This window comes from Aptenodytes patagonicus, chromosome 3, assembly GCF_965638725.1.
Source record: "Aptenodytes patagonicus chromosome 3, bAptPat1.pri.cur, whole genome shotgun sequence".
Taxonomy (NCBI): domain Eukaryota; kingdom Metazoa; phylum Chordata; class Aves; order Sphenisciformes; family Spheniscidae; genus Aptenodytes; species Aptenodytes patagonicus.
This window is the reverse complement of record NC_134951.1, coordinates 123,370,387-123,389,184: the sequence shown is the minus strand read 5'-3', so window position 1 is coordinate 123,389,184 and position 18,798 is coordinate 123,370,387. Positions and strand designations below refer to the sequence as shown.

General features: G+C 40.9%; 1 protein-coding gene across 4 annotated transcripts in view; it reads right to left on the bottom strand.

Moving 5' to 3' along the window:
- Positions 1 to 6,071: 6,071 nt before the first annotated feature.
- KIF16B (kinesin family member 16B) overlaps positions 6,072 to 18,798 on the bottom strand; it is a 141,409-nt gene continuing 128,682 nt past the window's right edge. For all 4 annotated transcript variants that reach the window (XM_076335052.1, XM_076335055.1, XM_076335056.1 and 1 more), the window contains one exon: positions 6,072 to 7,473. In XM_076335052.1, the coding sequence (XP_076191167.1) occupies positions 7,315 to 7,473 (159 nt within the window). In that variant the 3' untranslated portion in view covers positions 6,072 to 7,314. The remainder of the gene's footprint in view (positions 7,474 to 18,798) is intronic.

Here is an 18,798-nt window from a genome sequence, read left to right as displayed (position 1 = left end):
CAAGTGGCACCAGCACCTTTCTTGGTCCCCTCCTGCCACCACTAGTTTCCCGCATTTTGAAGGGGCATCTACCACAGGAAGAAAAGTTTCCACCTGAACAGTGAATATTGGCCAAAGTGCAGACAAATCATAGGCTCACAAAACAAATCAGTTATTGTAAGTTCAGCGTATCTCCAAGGACAGAGATACCGACCACAAAATTTTCAGCAGAAAGCTCTGGGAAGCCTCAATAACCACAGCCCAACCCCTCCTACCTGGGTAATAAATCACTCAACCCAAGAAGGTCCTGTTCTCACCGATTTTCCAGGATATCATCTAGGCAGCCTCATTTACCAGCCTCGTCAAATTCTTGCTGGAAAAGTATTACAACCACCTTCGTAACGGTATAGTGAATATTATTATATGTCTTTTGTCCTGCAAGGTGCAGGACACCAGATGGGTGTTAATAAAGCAGCCAGACTTGCCCTGTAAAATCTCATCCTGCATGTAAAGGCCAGACTACTCAGTACGACTTTCAAATGCCACCCTTAACATAGTTCACTGAATGAAATACATGTTGCCAATGCACCCTAACAGAGTTCCAGTTGGGAATGGGAAGCCTGCAGCGTTTGTCACTAACACACTAAAACCTTGCTCTACCACTACAAGAGGACGGGGGAAGTGAAATCCTCTTGCATATGAGATGAGCTGTGCTGAAGGATGCCCTCATTTGCTTCACATTTGAGCAATTTTAGTTCCATTCAGTAGATAATGCTATGCAAATGTTATTGTTATCGCAGATTAAGAAATTTGTGATACATGTTTTTAGAACAAGCACTTGGTTTTGTTTTGGTTTTTTAATTTTCTTGCGATTTTTTGGCATACTTCCATTCTCCACTGCCTTTCCTAACGACGCCCAGTGCTACTCACACAACAGATAAAGCCAAAGCCTGGCATATAATTAAGATGTTAAGAGGTAACTTCATCTGGACACATAAAGCTGAGCACCTGCCTATGAAAGCAGGTGCCAGAATCAATACACTCGGGCAGCCTGGAAACTTGTCCAAGAGTGTGATTTCACACGCTGTTGAGCAACCTTTTCATGTCGGAGCACAGAGGGCATCCGCCATACCTCCTGGAAGCGCTTGCTTCCCAGAACTGGCAATTTCTTTTATCCACGCTGCACTAATGAACACTCCCAAGCTCAACATTGGACAGATTGGAATACAGGACAAACTGAGATACGTATCTAATTGCTCACGCAGTCTTATGCTAACCTTTCAGAGGGCTGTATTGCCCCTACGTTGTCCAGCAGTCTTCCCCTGTTGCTCAGCTACTAAAATCACAGAATCACGGAATTATTTAGGTGGGAAAAGACCTTTAAGATCATCAAGTCCAACTGTAAACGATGAGAATTAGAGGTGATTATGGATGGAAACGTGCCATGGCTTGTTTTTTCAGTAGTAGTACATTACCTTGGCTCCTGTTGAGCCCAATGGGAACAACAGGTGATTTGATACGCAGATGGTTTCAGTTTCCATAGAACAATTCTTGAAGGTCTCATTATTAGTATGCTCATTTGCACCATGAAAAGGAGTAATTTCCAACTCTCATATCTCCTAGCTATCCACGTTCAGGCATAAAAGACAACCATGATGCAGAAGTCCTGAAAACACACTGAGATTTCCCAGGTCACACAATAATAATAATTTGGTGGGTTTTTTCTCCTCATTTTTGAGACTCTGATTTTAGATGTAATTCACAATACCAAAAAGCGAGGACATTGATTTCTGCAGAACATGACTAAAACCTGGTTTTAATCTGTGATCTCCGATCCATATCTTAAGGAAAGAGAAAAATAGATTACCACAGAGGCAACCTCTGTCTCAAGGCAACATTAAAACAGGTTAACATGAAGAAATACACTGTTGGGCAAGGATGGAGACAAAAGGCAGAATCCCACAAAGACCTCCTGACCTAAACAAGGAGGTATCATTAAGTAGAAGGCTCCCTCTCCTCGAACACATTGTTTGAAGAAAGGCTCATGTCAAATGTTAATTACAATGGAAAAGAATATAGGAATGATCACGAAAAAGTACAGCAATGCCCCAAAAAGCTGTAGCATGCGAGACCTCTGAAGGCTCAGAAGTTCAAAATATGTAAAAAGATCAAAAACTCGTGTTCCGCTTTGCTAGATCAGAAGATGATGACATAACTACCTCTTTTCAAATAATAAAGGGTTTTCTTTTTCTTCAGCTCTTCCCAGCACATTCTTCCAAACCGTCTGTAAAACAAGGAAACAGAAAGGAAATAATCGAAAACTTACAAAGAATGAGAACAAGCCATTGGGACAAAACTGTTATGAGAAGACAGAAGAAGCTATCAAAAGAAACAGAGAAGGACTTTGAAAAAGTCTGTAGACTTTTTTCTTAGACCTATTTCTTTTTCTAAGACCGATTTCTTAAAAACAACAACAAAAATGCTGCCAAAACACTCTGTGAGTGCACAAGCTGTGCTACGGGGAGCTGACACTTCAGCTGTCAGCATGACATTGGAGAAAAATGTCAGTGTTTATAAAGAAAATAAAATTATAAAGAAGAAAACGGGAACAGGGCTTCCCATGCTGCCGCTAGCATCTTTTGCTGAGACACGAGGCTAAAGCTTCTAGTCCAAAATCTTGCCTCCATTTTATCAAACATTAATGTGATCGATCCCTTAATAAGGCTTCCCCACACACCAACTCCTTTTAAAACTGTTTGAAAACTCAATCTCGAGAAGACAAAAGAACGTCTTTTGTGATCTGGTATTCTTGTCCAGTTGGACAAGCTCTTTTACCGATTTACCCACAGCAGACAGGATGGCATCGTGGAAGTTCACATATTTCCCACAAAAAAGCGTATTCAGGTCACAGCTCACTTTCCCTACCTGTTTTGGTTTTGGGTTTCTTTTTTGATCAACTTTGTTGTCATTGTTTTGACAAAAGTGCATCCATCATAGCATTCTGGTCTGCAACCAATTATAACAAAACACTGTCTTAAAATAATAAAACAACAATAAAAAAGAAGCGGCAGGATCCAGTATATCAAAAATTCACTTCATAGATCTGCCAAGAAAATACATCCGGACTTCAACCCTTTAACTGGATCTCAGGGCCTATGCAACTCCATAGATCTTAATTGCTCATGAAGACTTTCCTGCAGAGGAACATCTTCTGTTTCCCATGAGGAGGTTGGAAGCCAACAAATTTTTGCTCTTCAGCTTATCAAACGTATTTGTTTTTTCCAGGTTCTAATGAAACAGGGAGAAAACAAACCCAGGGGTGGACAGAAGAATCTTGCTAAGTTAAAAATAATTCATTTCCAATTTTGGGGCTTCAGTGAGCTGGCAGCATATAAAATTTCAAGCTTTACCACTGTCTAGTACAAACGTATTTCTTATTCTCATATACAGGATAGGCCGCATGGACAGTAAATAGGCAATTCTGCAATAGCTTTTAAAGGATCACTGATTAAACTGGAAAGATTGGGCCTGGTTGTCTGGAGCAACACATTTAGTGTTCCACTTTTTTTTTTTTTTAAATTTACGTATTTCAGTTCCTCGTTTTATCTACAACAACTGCAAAAACTTGGAAGTAACCAGCCAAGCTCTACACAGGTGTTTTTTTCCCCTCACATTTTTAGGGCAATTCTGAAGACCCTCATCTCAACATCATCTCCAACATCACCTCCAACAGCGGCAGCTGAGCATCGGTTTTAGGACTGGCCCTGTGGGCTCTCGAGACAGGGCAGCTTGTGGAGCAAGGGGACTGTCAGGAGCCGTTTAGTGGCAGGGCTTTGGGGGCTGCTCTACCTCTTTCCTATGCAAAGCAGCACATTCAGAGGAAAAGCACTTCCAGTTAAAGGAGTGGGGGGTCACGACCAACAAGGAGATTTTGCCCAGAGGTTTTTTTGCATCTTGACCAAGTTATCATGCAGAAAAATAGCCCAGCACCATCTCCAGTGTGCCTTTTGGCCTTTTTTGTGCATCCCTATTGATGAAAAATTGCTGTTGGGTCAGCAAGGATACGAGCCAAATGGTTTGGTGTCTTAAATGGAGGCACAACTTCAGTTACATGGGTAGGAACGATGGCCCCAGTTCAGTAAAGCACCTAAATACACACTTCGCTTGAAATATAAATAGTCCTGATACAGAAGTTAAGGTTTCGCTTAAGGACTTCACTGATGTGAAGCCCACAAACCCAGTTACAGCGGCACTTTGAAAAAAAACTGTATGAGCCCTGGAGATGACTCTCACAATGTTTTTGAAAGTGCCAATATTTTAAATATAAAATTCATGGAGAATTTTAGAGCCTGAGGATATCTTTACAGAAATGCAGTTTGAACCTCTTGAAAATGGCTAATAATTTCGACACGCATCTCAGCTTCTATCGAAAACTTCTTACGAAGTCTGGGTTTAAAGACTGTAGGTTATAAGGAGCCATCATATTTTTACTGATGAAATTATTAAAAGATGCCTCTTAGTCTAGCCTAAGCTTGCAGTCATTGATTAAACTCTGGGTACCACTGAAGGATACATAAGAAGGTGGTAAAAGCTGGTAGCCTGGGGTTGCGGTCCTAATTGCATGCTTACACTTGCATTTCTGTAGCTTTTAACTTGATGACATTTTAAATGGAATGATTAATCGGCCTTTACTTTGTTATTTGCAATATACACATTTAACGTTGCAGGCCAGATAAACTAGCCAACATAAATTAGCCACCTTATTGGCAGGTTTATACCACTAGAGCATCTGGTCCTCCCTGAATTAATTTGTACTGTAGACAGGAACCGAGCACAAGTCTTCAATTCATGTGAAAAATACAAATATTCATATTTTTCACTTGACTTAACTCTCTGTCTAGTTGTGTTTTTCTTAAACAGGTTCTCCAAATCCAAAGTGACACAAAGCATGGGACTTACCTCTGGGATTCCTGCGCACTCAACCCTCCTCGCAGACTAGCATTTGCTGTGCGGCATGACGGAGTTTCACTCATCAGGCTCTGTGCTGCTCGCCACAGGAAAGCGCTTGGCACCACTGGGTTTTTTTTGGGTAGGAAATCCACAGAAACTGGGTTTGTGCAGCAGATAAAGCAGCCTGCCATTTCTTGACCTGCCAGGTCCTTTCATAGAAGTGGCACATAATGCTCTACAGTTATGAAATTCATTTTTTAAAACTCTTAAGTATTAATTCTTTATCATATTACATTGCAATGAGGCAGGAGGGGGAGCAGGCCAAGGGAGAAGGAGAGACAGAAAAAGCTTTCTCGTTTTGAAGTGAGATTTGGGGGTCAAAGTTCCCAGGCCACTATGAAAACCAGCAATACCATGCCCAGTTTCTGCCTCTGAAGCATTCATATGGGTCACGAAGGTAAATACAGCCAAGTGAAGTTACCGGTCATCCATTAACATGTGCAGCAACGTCAAATTCCAGTTACTTGGTAAGAACCCAGCAAGCAGCCAACCTCCACTTTCGGATCTGGGAAGCACAAGCAAAGCCAAACGGCGGGGTGAAGAAGGAAGGGAGGACACAGCCTCGTGGCCAGGGGGACGATACGTGCACTGAAAGGCCCTGGGAGAGATCGGAGAGGTGCAATACAAGCACAGGGCACGGTAAGGATCACGAGGTCAGGTCCCTGTTGGTGATTAAGCGCAGGTGAAGTTAGCGCTCCAGTGCAGGAGTGCGCGAGGGAGACTGGGAACGGCTGGGACATAGTGCAAAACCAGTTTGGCAATCAACAGGTTTGATTGGAATGCTTCGCTTAAAAACCTGGCTCCCAATCGAAGGTATTAAAATGCCCAAGTCAGATAGAGTCAGATACGGTCAGACTTTTTACCCTAACTTTTGTTTTCACTGAAATGAATCAAAATAATAAAAGTACTCACAAAATTTAAATGATCCATTCTAATAAATTTTTTCTTTTTTTTTTAAATTAGATATGCTTATTGTAGCAGGCTAGGCTTAGTAATGGAACCCAATTACCTTTATACATCATACTAGATGTAAAACATTACTGTTCCTATAATTTAGGTCATGAAATAAAAATGTCACCAGTGTTGTTACTTTAGGTTTTAATAATCATTTTCTACAACATGAAACAGTCCGGTGGTCAATGATGGCAACTCACAAATAATGCTTCACGCTCCTAACAAATGGCACACAAAACTTACCTTTCATTATGTGTTTTAATAACGGGAAGTCGTTCAATTTTGATTTTTATACAACCAATTACACATTAACATGTACACGTACTCTATTCCAGTCACAATGTATATATATTTTTGGATCCGCAGCAATATAAAATGATTTCTACCTGTATATACATGTGCAAGTCTGAATGAGTCCTGAGTAATTTTAAAGTACTATTAGTCAAATCCTGTAAATTTTCACCGATGCAAATAAAACTCGGGTTTTACAGTGTTATGCTATTGTGAAGAAGTTATTTTTCAAAAAACGAAATATAGCACTTTGCATTAGCTTTATGCATAGCTATGAGCTCTGTACAGTGCACGGTATCCACTTACAGTCTGGGTAATTAGAAAATCTGAAAAGATGCTGACCGCATTCTTCGGTAACTATTGCTTCCTCTGCTTCTTAATTAATGGCGAGTGATTCGTTCTGCTTCAAATCAATCAAGTGTGGAAGACTTCTACAGGGCTTAAATTATATTCTTTCCGCCACATATATTTTTGTAAACATTCAAGTTACCCATGCCCTTCAATTTTTCTGCTGAAAACTATACAATTATACAGTCAAATAGCTAAAATGTGTGTCTGGGAGGGAAAACAAACAACAGTGGAGTATGAGCATTACCTTAAACGCCACAGTATGCTATAAGGAAACAAAAGATGAAGTGTTCTGTAAGGAACAGCTTGGACAGAAACTGAAAGGCTGCTCAGAAGCCCTCTGTCAGCATGACACACCGCCACGGTAAACACGAGTTGCTTTCGCACCACCAGAACGAATTGTCTGAGCAAATGGGAAGGAAGCACTCCCGCGAAGGAGCGAGTCCAAACACAGCACGAGAGTCAGAATCTTTGTACAGTATTAACAGAGCAACTCACACAAAAAAGTCTGTATACCCCATGCCAGGAAAACGCAGGCACTAATGTGAGAACTGGTAAAGGCCAAAGGCTAGCGTTGGGGCGTAGCTGTCTCTAACTGGAGTCGTTTAGATGCGACTTCCCAGGTATGGAGGAAGATACCTTTTCTTTCTTCCCCCCATTTCTCTCGCACCGCAACAGTGAAGGCACCACTCCGACTGCGCTCCTCCGGCAGAAGGGTCCTGGCCCAAAAAGTTAGCTGGTCCCGTGGCTGCTATAGTCAAAAACGCCTTTCCTGAAGAAGGGTGAGAATTCGCAGATGGTGTGTTTTGACAGCGTTAGCCCCACTTTATCAATGTGCAGCGGAGACGATGGAGATTTCAGCATTGCAGAGAAAAAGCTCCTGAGGTATTTCTGTGGAAGGAAATGCAAAATGTCATAAGATTTACTTGATCAAATTGATTATGACCACTTTGAAGAATTAAATGAACAGTGGTATAAAAAACAAGAAACAAGATCTCCATAGACTGTGAAAAGTCCTTTTAATAACCGTAAGCATTTAAATCCATCCATAAAACATGTCTACTGAAATGTCTGTATTAAGCTCAGAAAAAGCAGAAAAGAAGTGTTTTCCACTTTCTTCCCCTGCCAAGCTTAGTAACTGTTCTGTTCTGTGCTTGTGTGATGCTTTCTGGTTTATTCTGTAGTCATGTAATGCTTTCTGCTAATCATGACCTGCTAATACTGCCGTCTAGCATTACCAAACACTATAGCAGATGCAAACCTCAAATCCATTCTGCAGGAATTTCACTACATATGGACACAAAAGGCCTTCAAAATCTTTCCCTCATCAAGCCTCCACAATCCTTGCATCGAAAAGGATGTTTTGATCAAGGCCATCTGCACAAAGATTGCATGACTTCCATATTATCTCAGAACCTACCAGCATCCTTTCACTGAGCTGCCCTCTAAATTTCATGGGTTTTTTTAAGTCCTACACGTAAGAAACATTCCCCTTCCCAAAAGTTAATATTCACGAACCGCTGTGCAACTTGCGGTTGTACCTAAAGAAATTGTGACAGAGGTACATTAACACAAAGTTAGTTTTCACAAACCTGATGGGGTTTCCTTCACATACCGGTTGAATTATTACAATCGTTTAGCATGATTTAATAAGTCATATTTATAACTCTTGAATGAAACTCAGTAGGTAAAATGTTGATCAGACAGGTGCTAAAAAAGTACCCATCGTCACACAAATAGTTGTAAAGCAAATCTCATACGGAGCACAGGGATAAACTCCTTTGCTCTGCTACAGACTGACCACACAAAAAGGTAACTCGAGAAATTGTTCACTAATCTTGGATGCAGTAGGAAATACATCTGCAAGACAGAACAGCACTATCTCCTGTGAAGACCACAAGGTTTAGTTATTTGAATGCAACAGCTTTTGGGTCACGGAAGTGGTTCCATGTTTGGGCAGCAGTCTTAATTATTCACTCTCAAGGAGAATTCCTCCATACTATAACAACCTGTTATCTGTTTAAGTGCCTTGGAAACCAGCTGTATTAATATCACAGAAAGCAGGATAACAAAAAACAACAACAAAAAAAAGCAGCTGGCACATAAGCTATTCTCTTGGCGGGACTGGCGGATTTTCTTTTTTATTCAGATCTCCCACAGGTTGTATTAATGTTCATGAAAAAAAGTTTCATTACAAAAATGCCTTCAAGATGAATTCCAACAGACTAAGAGGTAATTTAAAGTGAGCAACAGATGTCATATCAGCATTTGTCATAATTAGCTCACAAAGTAGGGCCCTTTTAAAAAAGTCCCAATCCAGTAATGCCTGAAGGATGAATATGGTAGAAAATCAAATGTAAAACATGGCATCCTGTTAGAGTTTTAGCACTGTGCTGAAAAGTTACTGCAGTAATTCCAGTTTATGGCTACCGAAGGCTCAAAGGTACCCAAATATCTCACCCGAGACATTACAAGACCTATTGCATTCACCTTGGTATGTATGGCCAGATAATTGACTGTCATGCCTTTCCTGCAGAGCCATTATTTATTGTTTTAGCATGACAACTCTAATGGCAGAACAAAAAATCCCTCTGCTATAATCCTACTTCTTTTATCCCTATGCTTATCTGACAGGGAAACAGTAGGAACAGCAGGTATCCTGATTTTCCCAGATCTGCGCACAGGAGTTGCTCAATGAGCATCACAGATTCTTTGAACGTGAAAAAGATCCTTGGGAAAATGGCAATGAGCAGACCCTACCAGATTATGATGGAATTCATTTTGTATGAAGGTTTCCGGCCATATGGCTTGGCATTACGTGCTCTTCAACAACCACCTCCGAGCAAATTAGCCCTCTTTTAAATCCCATATCTGCATTTGCCCTTGTTTGCAATGCTGATGTGTTAGCATAGCACAGAGCTGATGTGCCCTTGACACAAAGAAGCTGTTGCTTCAGTGAAATAAAGGCTGCTCTGCCCAGATATGCTGGCTAGGAGTTAAGTCCTGTAGAGAAGGAAACAGTGATTGATGGCAGAAGCGTTTGCTCACGCCACAAGCATATGCCTCTATTAAAGAGCTGTGGCTAGGCAGTAAGGGGGAAGGTTGCTCTGTCCTGTTGGCTGCAATGTGGACGACGAAGTGGAACAAAGTGGCAGGAGAAAAGGAAGAGTGCTCCTTACCAGTGTGTGGAAAGAAGCTTCCCAAATTCAGAGGGGATAGGGAGAGGATGAGGGTCACAGCAAGCTGGGAGAGGGGCAGGGGCACATCAACACCAAGTGCCAGAGATGATGTAAAGAAAACTTTCTTAGAGATCCAGAAGGGACTCGACATGGACTTTGTGGCAGCCCAGGAGGCTGCTGCAAGCTGCTGGAGGGGGAGCAAGGCTAGATGAAAGGATCTCCTCTGTCAGGACTCGGTGGGCAGGTGGAGAGTTGTTTTGAAAGCTTTTGTATTAAATCCGTTTCCAGCAGCAGATACGATTTTTCTCTGTTTACAGAATAGCGTTATCTGTGCTGAGTTACAACTAGGTGGGAAGCACCCTGGTACCTTTTGATGTGTTCCTTTAAAACAAAAATTTCTTAGCAGATACTGGCAAGCTCAGCGTGCCTTCATAGAAACATGTCCAAATTTTATACAAATTAGTGCTGTGACTTCCCACCAGCACTTCACCGATAGCATCTAAATCATCACCCCTACTATGCAAAGCACTACGTTACAGCAATCCTACTTTTGCTAGTTTTGCATGATTACCTTGGAAAGAAAAAACTAGATAACTGCTACAAATATTCCAAAAGGCTTGGTTTTATTACTCATTTTCATTTGTTAGCTTTTCAAAACTCTAGCCATTTGTTCTGGATTATTTAGTCTGGTAATCAGTGTTCTTCCAAATGCACTTAGGAGTTTCATTTTACTAATACTGTTCGACTTGTTATGTTGCTGCTTTGCTGGAAAAGATCCTAATTATAAATGTGTCAGCGTCTCAATGTGAGGGCACAGGACTCCGGCACTGTAACAGGGATGTAAAATGAGTAACTTACACACCGATCGTGTTGGTTGCTCAGTCTAAACACACATTCAGGAACACGGGTTCAGAGAATGGAAATACTCTTGGCATGTACAAAACACTTAAAGATAGAAAGCCAGGTTAAAAAAAAAATCCAAAATAGGAAAAGCAGTGGTTTTGCCCTCTTGGCACACATTACAGCCTTCATGGCCTTTATCTTAAAATTTATGATAGCCATACCTGTAAGTTTTAACTTTGCATTCCAAGCGTTTGCAAACGAAACAAGGCTGGAGAAAGTGTTGTGAGGCCCAAAGGTTTTTCTTTACTTACTAGTTTGCATAGTTTTCCCTCCCTTTTAATTACGTGAACAGCAAAATGGCAACCATTTTAAAAGCTTATTAAAACCGATTTTAATAGGGTTCACCTTTTTAGCAGTAGGCCAGCGTTCATCTCGTGCTCAATCCATCAGCACAGCAAAGTCATTCTAATGATTTTTGCACTACTTCGTGATGTGGGGACCTCATAATTTTATACATTTTAATATAAATCCATAACTTAATTTAAAGTTATTAAAGTTATTACAACCAAAAAGCTTTCTGGAATGTGAAAGTGTTCTTATCATCCTTTCAATTGTGGCATATTACAGAGGAATTCAGTTCAATGACATTGTTCTCATAATCCATTACAAACAGCGACAGCCTCAGAGACCAATAGCAGAGCTTAGCAAGAATTGGATTTTTTCATTAAACTTTGGTGTGTTTAAAAACTCATCAACTCTGGTACTTCCAGAAAGCGAAGAAACTTTGAGCTTTCTCTCTCCTACTGCTGTTTCTAGCAGCTTCCTCAAAAAAGTCAGCGTTTTAAATTCTTTAAATATAACACTTCACAATTAGCATTATAAATATCACCTGCTAATATTTGACAGAGCTGAAAGCACCACAAACTTTAATAAGATAAACCTTACGAGGCTTTGGGGATTTTTGAAATAGCTTCTTTTCTTTGAAACAATACCACCCTTTCAACACCTACACATCAATGTGACAGTCAAAAGCTCTACCACAAGGTCACAGAAGGTCATCAGTGGCTGAGGCAGGACTAATTAACTTGCTCATCTAACTTCTAGCATCGGCTCCTCTCTCCCTTTAATATAGATGCTAGTTTCTCTCAGCACCAATCACATAATCATTCTGTGACTAGTGTTAAGTGCTGCAAGCTTTAAATCAAATCTTGATTTGAATTATTCATAGAGCAAAGCATACGCAGGTATCAACAGCTGTTTTCTATAAGACAGGAATCTGGTTACAAAAAAAGAGACAGACTGAAGCATATTCCCTGACTCTGAAAAACCACATTATGCTGCAGTTAGGTATTTGCAAAGTAAGATCTTCCTGAGGAAGACTCTAGCCCAAAACAAGCAGACAGGAACATGCTTTGCTTCCAATCTGTGATCACAGAAATAAGGATCTGCTTAGAAGACAACGCATGCAAAGGGAGCCTGCTGTAATGCAGAAATGGGAGTGCATCTCCTGCCTTTGTCTCCTAGAAAGAAATTGTTGGGCATATGCAAAGGAAAATGAACATTCAGGGATCCTTTCCCAAATTAACCAACTTTCTCTATTTTGGACCTTTCCATTGGTGTCTTGAAGAGAAAAAAATGACTTCCAGGGTGGTTTTTCAAATACAAAACACTGCAGAAATGCCAGCTATTGTCACTAACTACAGTCTCTACTGACAAAAAAAAAAGCTCGGCTTAAATGGCACTGACAGGCGATGGTGTACCACAGAGACTTCAGGCTGGCGAAGGGCCCTGTCTGGGGTGATGCTACATACAGAATCTGATGAGAAGAGATCGTACATCTTCCCGAGAAAAATAGGATTCAAACACCTCATTGGATCTGCTTCTTCCTTGTGTTTTTTACTTACTGGCCAAAGTCAGAGGGAATTAACATGCTGTATGGGGAGGTAAGCTGGGGTTGCAGTCTGCGATACCACTGGGAGAGCGCAGAAGACAGGAACCCTTAGGAAAAGGGCTGCAAGCTAAGCCAGCTCTGCCTCATCCGGGACACACGCCACATCTCAAACTTTACACAGGACTGGATTATCTGGGTCAGGGGTGGAGGACAAGAAAAGCCGTTAGCCACAACATAGGAAGTTTCTTTATGTTCATAAAGAGAGTTCCAAGGGATCAGGTTCTCTTATGCCAAATATCCCAACATTACACAGCGAGAGGTATTCAAGCTGTCCAAACCAAGGTGTTTTGTCCAGGTAGTGGTCCCAGCAGGTTCCTCTTGTTGTCTGCAAGGATAGCTCAGCCCTCCATGTCACGATTTGGTTCACCACAGTTAAGCTTCTGCCCTGTGCCTGTCACTAAAACCATCTCCCTTCCCTTGGGGACCACCTGAGGCTAAACTGGCTAATTAGGAGTGAGTAACTGCCAGCATAATGCTCTGATAGCTCTCTAAAAGTAGTTTCAGATCCATTTCTGGATTTATTAAATTTGAGCAAGCAGGGAAAGAATTGGCAGATAGCAAGAATACAAAATACGAGGTGGCATGGCTTTGGAGTACAGCAGCTCGAAAGGATGGGGGACCGTACACAGACTATGACTAATATCTTCACCTCCAGCCATTCAAGATTAGGATCAACTCTCTGTTCACCAGATATAACTAGCTCAGAAACATTTTGGTCTTCTGTGGGGTTTCTTTTTTTTTTTTTTTTAATAAAGAAAACATGAGGCTTCAATTCTTTTCCCCAACACCTCAAAATATATTGCAAGATATCATAAAGCAGTTCTGAGTAAAATATGTGAGCAGAACAGCATGTGATATTCAATACCTCAAGTGATATTTCAGGCCCTTCAGGAAGTACCTAATGTCATCTCTGGATCCGTACACATTTATCTCCTGCACACACCCTTAGGTCATTACGTGCAGCTGTGATTTCACAGCAATGAGAAATCTTACTTACTCCCAGACTTACTGCCTGGGAGACTACCTGGTGCCTGAAAGGATCTTATTTCTGTAAAAAATTTGCAGAGAAAGCTTCTAAAACTATGACATGATCACCTGGGCCGATATCTTTTGCAGGAAGACCAGGAATGGCTGCATTCTCCTGACAAAAACTACAGTATTAGACACTGTCAAAGTTGTGCAAAGCTTCCTTGAGGAGGCAGAGGTAACAAGCGCCTCCAGAACGTATCTATCCCATAGGTACCAGAGACCTTGCTCTAGTCACACGCGACTTGTGTGAGCACAGAGAGATTTTTCAAGAGAATAAAGACAGATTCACACGTTTGAAAATGACAACTCACCACCACGTTAGTCATAATATTAAGGGGGGGGGGGGGGTATTTGCTTCAGATTGGCAGACATTAATTAGGCTCAGGGCTGGATTAACTGGCTTAACATTACACAAGCCAAGAAGAAAGGATTGACTCATTTTAATCAAACCCTTCCTGTTCACTTTGATTAGGCCTAATCAGAAGCAAGGCTGTTTACAGATAATGCCTAGTAGTCACTGGAAAGAAAAAAGTTAAAATAAATAAATAAATCAAGAACTCCCCAATTAGTATCACCTTACCCTGTGTTTGCATGTCTTACACCTCTGCGTACAACTCCACCCCACGCACCAACGATTTCCATCCAAAACAAATTCTACATATAGATTCTACATATAATTCCACAGCATAACGCACATCGCCAGCTCTTCTGAAGCACACCTATGTTAAACTTCCAGCTGTCTTACTGGCAGACTTTGCCTGCACGAACGTCCTCTTACCAACGGAGGAAAGCAAGCCTGGCACACTGCGGGAACCAGTACGGCTAGGGATGCAGCAGCCAGGCACAGCTTTGGGGGGAGCAGAGCGTTTGCTGCAGGGTCCAGCTGCCTGTGCCACAGGCTGGCACAGTGGCAACACTTTCCTAAGAAACCAGGATTTACGGGTTTCCCTTAGCACAAATAATATGAGTATGGCAAATTATGCTAGGTTGGTTGTTTTTTTTTTTTTAATATACTAGCAAATATCTTGCTAATTTGACTGTGATACACACGTAAACTCTTAACTTGTTAGACTGAACTTGTTTGCCAAGGAGCTAGATAGGAGGAGATGAGATTGAAAGCTCCTACCAAAAATGTAATGTAGCTCTTTTGTTAGCAAACAAATTTACCTATATAGCTCCCAAATGTTAACATGGCTGTAAATGCTGGATCTATAAAAACAGAATTTTACTTTGATAGCAAAGAATTTAGCCTTTGCTTTTGTTGGAGCTACAAAACTGAACTATGGAGACTTGTGTTCTTGCCACTGCAGTGGCACTAACACTGCAGCAGTCTGTGTTGGTGGTGGACTTAACCCAAAGCAGAGAGAGAAGCAGCAATACCATACACACCACTCCTTTGGGCATGTTTAGAGGTATCTAAATTACTTTGGAACCAAGTGGGTAAGAATCAAGCTCTTTAAGCAGCTAAATTCCATTAAAAAAGCCCAGAACATACATTTTTAGCCCCCTGGGAAACTCCCCCTATGTTTTCATGCAGAGCATAATGCAGATTCCTTGAATCAGGGTTAGTTTCCTCCACAGCTATACAGGTGAAAGCAGATTTTACCACTACATCTCCAGAAGTGTTTGAGTGCCACTAAAATTTAATTTTACCCAGGGTGGTACTGAAATTTACTTGAATTCATACACCTTTTTGAATTTTCATAATGTACAAGCATTCTGAGAAATGCCAGTTATGATTCAAGGTGAAATTGCTCTCCTAGGTTTTCAAAATCCAAACTATTCATTATAGCTATTTAGAGCGTTTTTCTGTGCAAGTCTAATGGCATGAGCACATTACGTTGAATTACTATTATGCCGCATCAATTGAATTAACTTCTGAAGTCAGTCTACATCCCAAATTACAATCTTATTGTGCCTGAAATTCATTTAAAATCCACAGGACTTAATATTTCTTACAGCGCCTGCATGCTAAAAGCTTATATTCGCTGGCTTTAACTAGCTCCAATGAAAACTGAATTGTAGGCTGGCGGGGGGGGGGGGGGGGGGGGGGGGAAGGCAGCAAGGGCTATGATTTACAGGTGCTCTATCAGTGTGAGTCTTCTTTTGGAAGTGAACGGCCATATTAAAAAAGATCAAAACAAACCTGACTAGGGAAGGAAACCAATTTTTTTCTCTGGAGCACAAGTCAAAATAAGTCCTGTCAAAATCTATTCAGAAAGAACAACAACAGGATTGAATTTACCACGCATCCCTGGGCCGGCAGCGACTGTGTCGTCTACTGGAGTGGCCTTGGCAAACAGCTACCAAAGCACTTGACATGCATCACCCTCTACTTCCACTGGTGAAATCAGATGCTGGAGGATGACTGATATGCTTGCTTTGAAAAGGGATAGCACCGAGTTCAACCCAGTGTCCTTGGTCGAGCGCTCCCTTTATTCATCTGCTGACATCTGAATGCGGAGAGCCATTATTGGAGACGGATAAAGGTACACAACTTCAAAACTTGATTTGTAGGAGGATGTTGGGAAATTTATTCTGAACTGGCGGCAAAACACATTATGATGTGGAGCTAAACTAGAGTTCAAACTATATGCTGGCACATATTCTGAACTTACCAAATTATGATAAACATACCTCCTTATTTTCCGATACACTGAAATCTCTAAAAAGGAAAGAAAAAAGGTCTCTGAATTGCACATCCTAGTTAATTCTTTGGTTGTAATGGAGATAAACATTTTATCACAAAAGATCCAGTTTTTGAGGTAGGGATCTAAAGTTATACATCTAAAGAAAGAAAAAAACACCAAAGTTATTGTAAAGGGGTATGTATATTATGTAAAGTTACCTCTAGCAAACTCTGCAAAACAGAGTTTCAGACCTGATCTTGAATAAGGCACTGACTTTAAGCAAATAAGACCAAGGGGCTGCTTACGTTCACTGTTCCTTTTGCACCCAGTAGCCTGTTGGACCAGAGCTTAAAATTAACTCGTCCAGAAAATAACCCCAGGCTTTCACTCCTTCTAAACTACCATCTTTCTCTTCTATTGCTATTATAAGAATAATGTCTTGCATTTGCTGTGGGCCTGGCTGAAAGTCTACAGTATTTAATCGAAGTAACATTTTATTGGTACAGGATCAACTGCTGACGTACGCAAAGTTTTAATTCCAACTTATTTGTATCTAGTGACTGAAATCAGTAAGTAAAATTAATTTTATTTATTCACTTTTTGAAGCCAACATGCCTCACATGGGAAGCAGCACCACCCAAAAAAAGATGAAATGCTTCACTGCTGAGAGCTGCTACAACTCCTCTTTGAGGGCTGCCGCTTCAAAGAAGAAAAGCCAGGTGCCTTGGGCAGCCCTGATGATGCACAGAAGGATGAGAACCTGACATGTGAAATTGCTCTCAGATGGCTAACTGCAAAGCCTTACTGTCTGCAGGCAAGGCAAGACTTTAGTGTTGTTGCTGAAAAGCAGTTATTTTTGTTCTTAAATTTTTTTAAACGGTTACCAGAGGTTAGGAAAGGCACTTGGTGCAGACTAACTATACCTCATCTGGAAAATGATCCGTAACATGGATTTCATATAATTGATATTCACAATATGGCCCAACCACACACACTCTTCTCTTGTCTTTGTGGATGCATCTATGCTCTTTCCTCCTGTGCTCCCATGACATCCCTGTTCCTCCAGTGGGAAATTAAAACCATCACTCCAAGATGCTGCATTCTGTAGTTCAGACTATGGGTATGAAACAATCTTCTCCAGGATTATCAAACACTGACATTTGCATCGGTCTGCTTTTGCGCTAGCAGTCATATCTGGTGTGCATTCATGTCTGTAGCAAAAGAAAAAGCTTCCTTTTATGTTTCAATGATTATCAAATGTATTCCGAATGCTTTCTGAAGTCCTCCTCATTGAGATGCTTCTAGGAACAGTATTTACAACCACACTGTCAGAGGCAAACATTCAATATGCACGAGTCAGGCTGGTGAGCAGCTGGCTTTAAAGCTCTTCTTAAAAAGCTCTGGTATTAGGGATGTTGTTGTAAGCCGACACTGGAGTTTAATAATTTGCTTTTAATAATCACTTTGAACTGACACATATTCAGTAGCTTTGAAAGGTCGTTGTGACTGGTGTCAGAGTCAGGAAAAATCACACAGAAATGGTAACTCTGACCCCACTTGACAGGTTTTTTTGCAACAGAAACATCAATTCACCTGTAACTCGCATGAAGCAGGTTGTCTCAGTTAAATAGATTAAGGGATGGGGCTGTGAAAGGCCAGTGGGCTGTACTCATGAAGTCCATACTGAATATTCAGATGATGAATCATCTAAAAATCTTACTAAAATGTTTCTGCCCTCATGAAGGAAAACCTCAAGAAATGAGGTCTCAGACTCAAACATTCCGTTTGCCCAAATCTGTCGACAAATATTTGGAGATTTTTTTTCCTCACATTTCTTTTGCTGGTTGTCACTGAGGTGTTAATTCTAAAACTAATAATACATTTAAATAACAAGAATGAGTTCAAGGAAAGGTGCTATTTCCATTATTTCATGTTTTCCTTAAGAACCAGATTCTTGGAGCCATATAAAACCAGAAGAATCTCACTTTTAAAGGGGAAAGTTGGAGTGGCTAGCTTGAGAGCCCTCTACAGAAAAACCCCTTAGAAATTATCACTTGCAAGGAAACTCAAGTGAGAATACAAACTAAAAACAAAACAAAGTATTTGGCTTCAGAGTTAAAGAATCTTATTTTGGAAGCTTAATTTTGACTGTAGGTAACAGCAATATTTCAGTCAGTTCAGTGCCTACAATGCTTTCCCCAGCCAGTTCTACAGATTCGAGAGCAAAACTGAATTATGCAGTTCATACAAGATTTATTTCTGCCTCTTGCATTAACACCTATCATTGAAAACCTCATCAGATGACATCAAGAAGTGAGGAGGTTAAGGACAATTGTATTATTAATTTTAAATAAATTGAGCGTGTCTACCTTCTAAAGAGGTTCAAAGTACCAAGAAAAAAGAGCAGCAGAGAATGCAAGGAAGATGTATGTGCTCCTGCAAAACCTGAAGTAGGCTCACTTTACCATACTGTTACAGGTCGACTTTCTTTCATTCCTTGAGCTCTGTAAGTGGCAGCAAAAGGGAACACACGACTCCGACCATTGAGCTGTCTGTCGGAGCATCCCTGATCGGGGATTTTGCT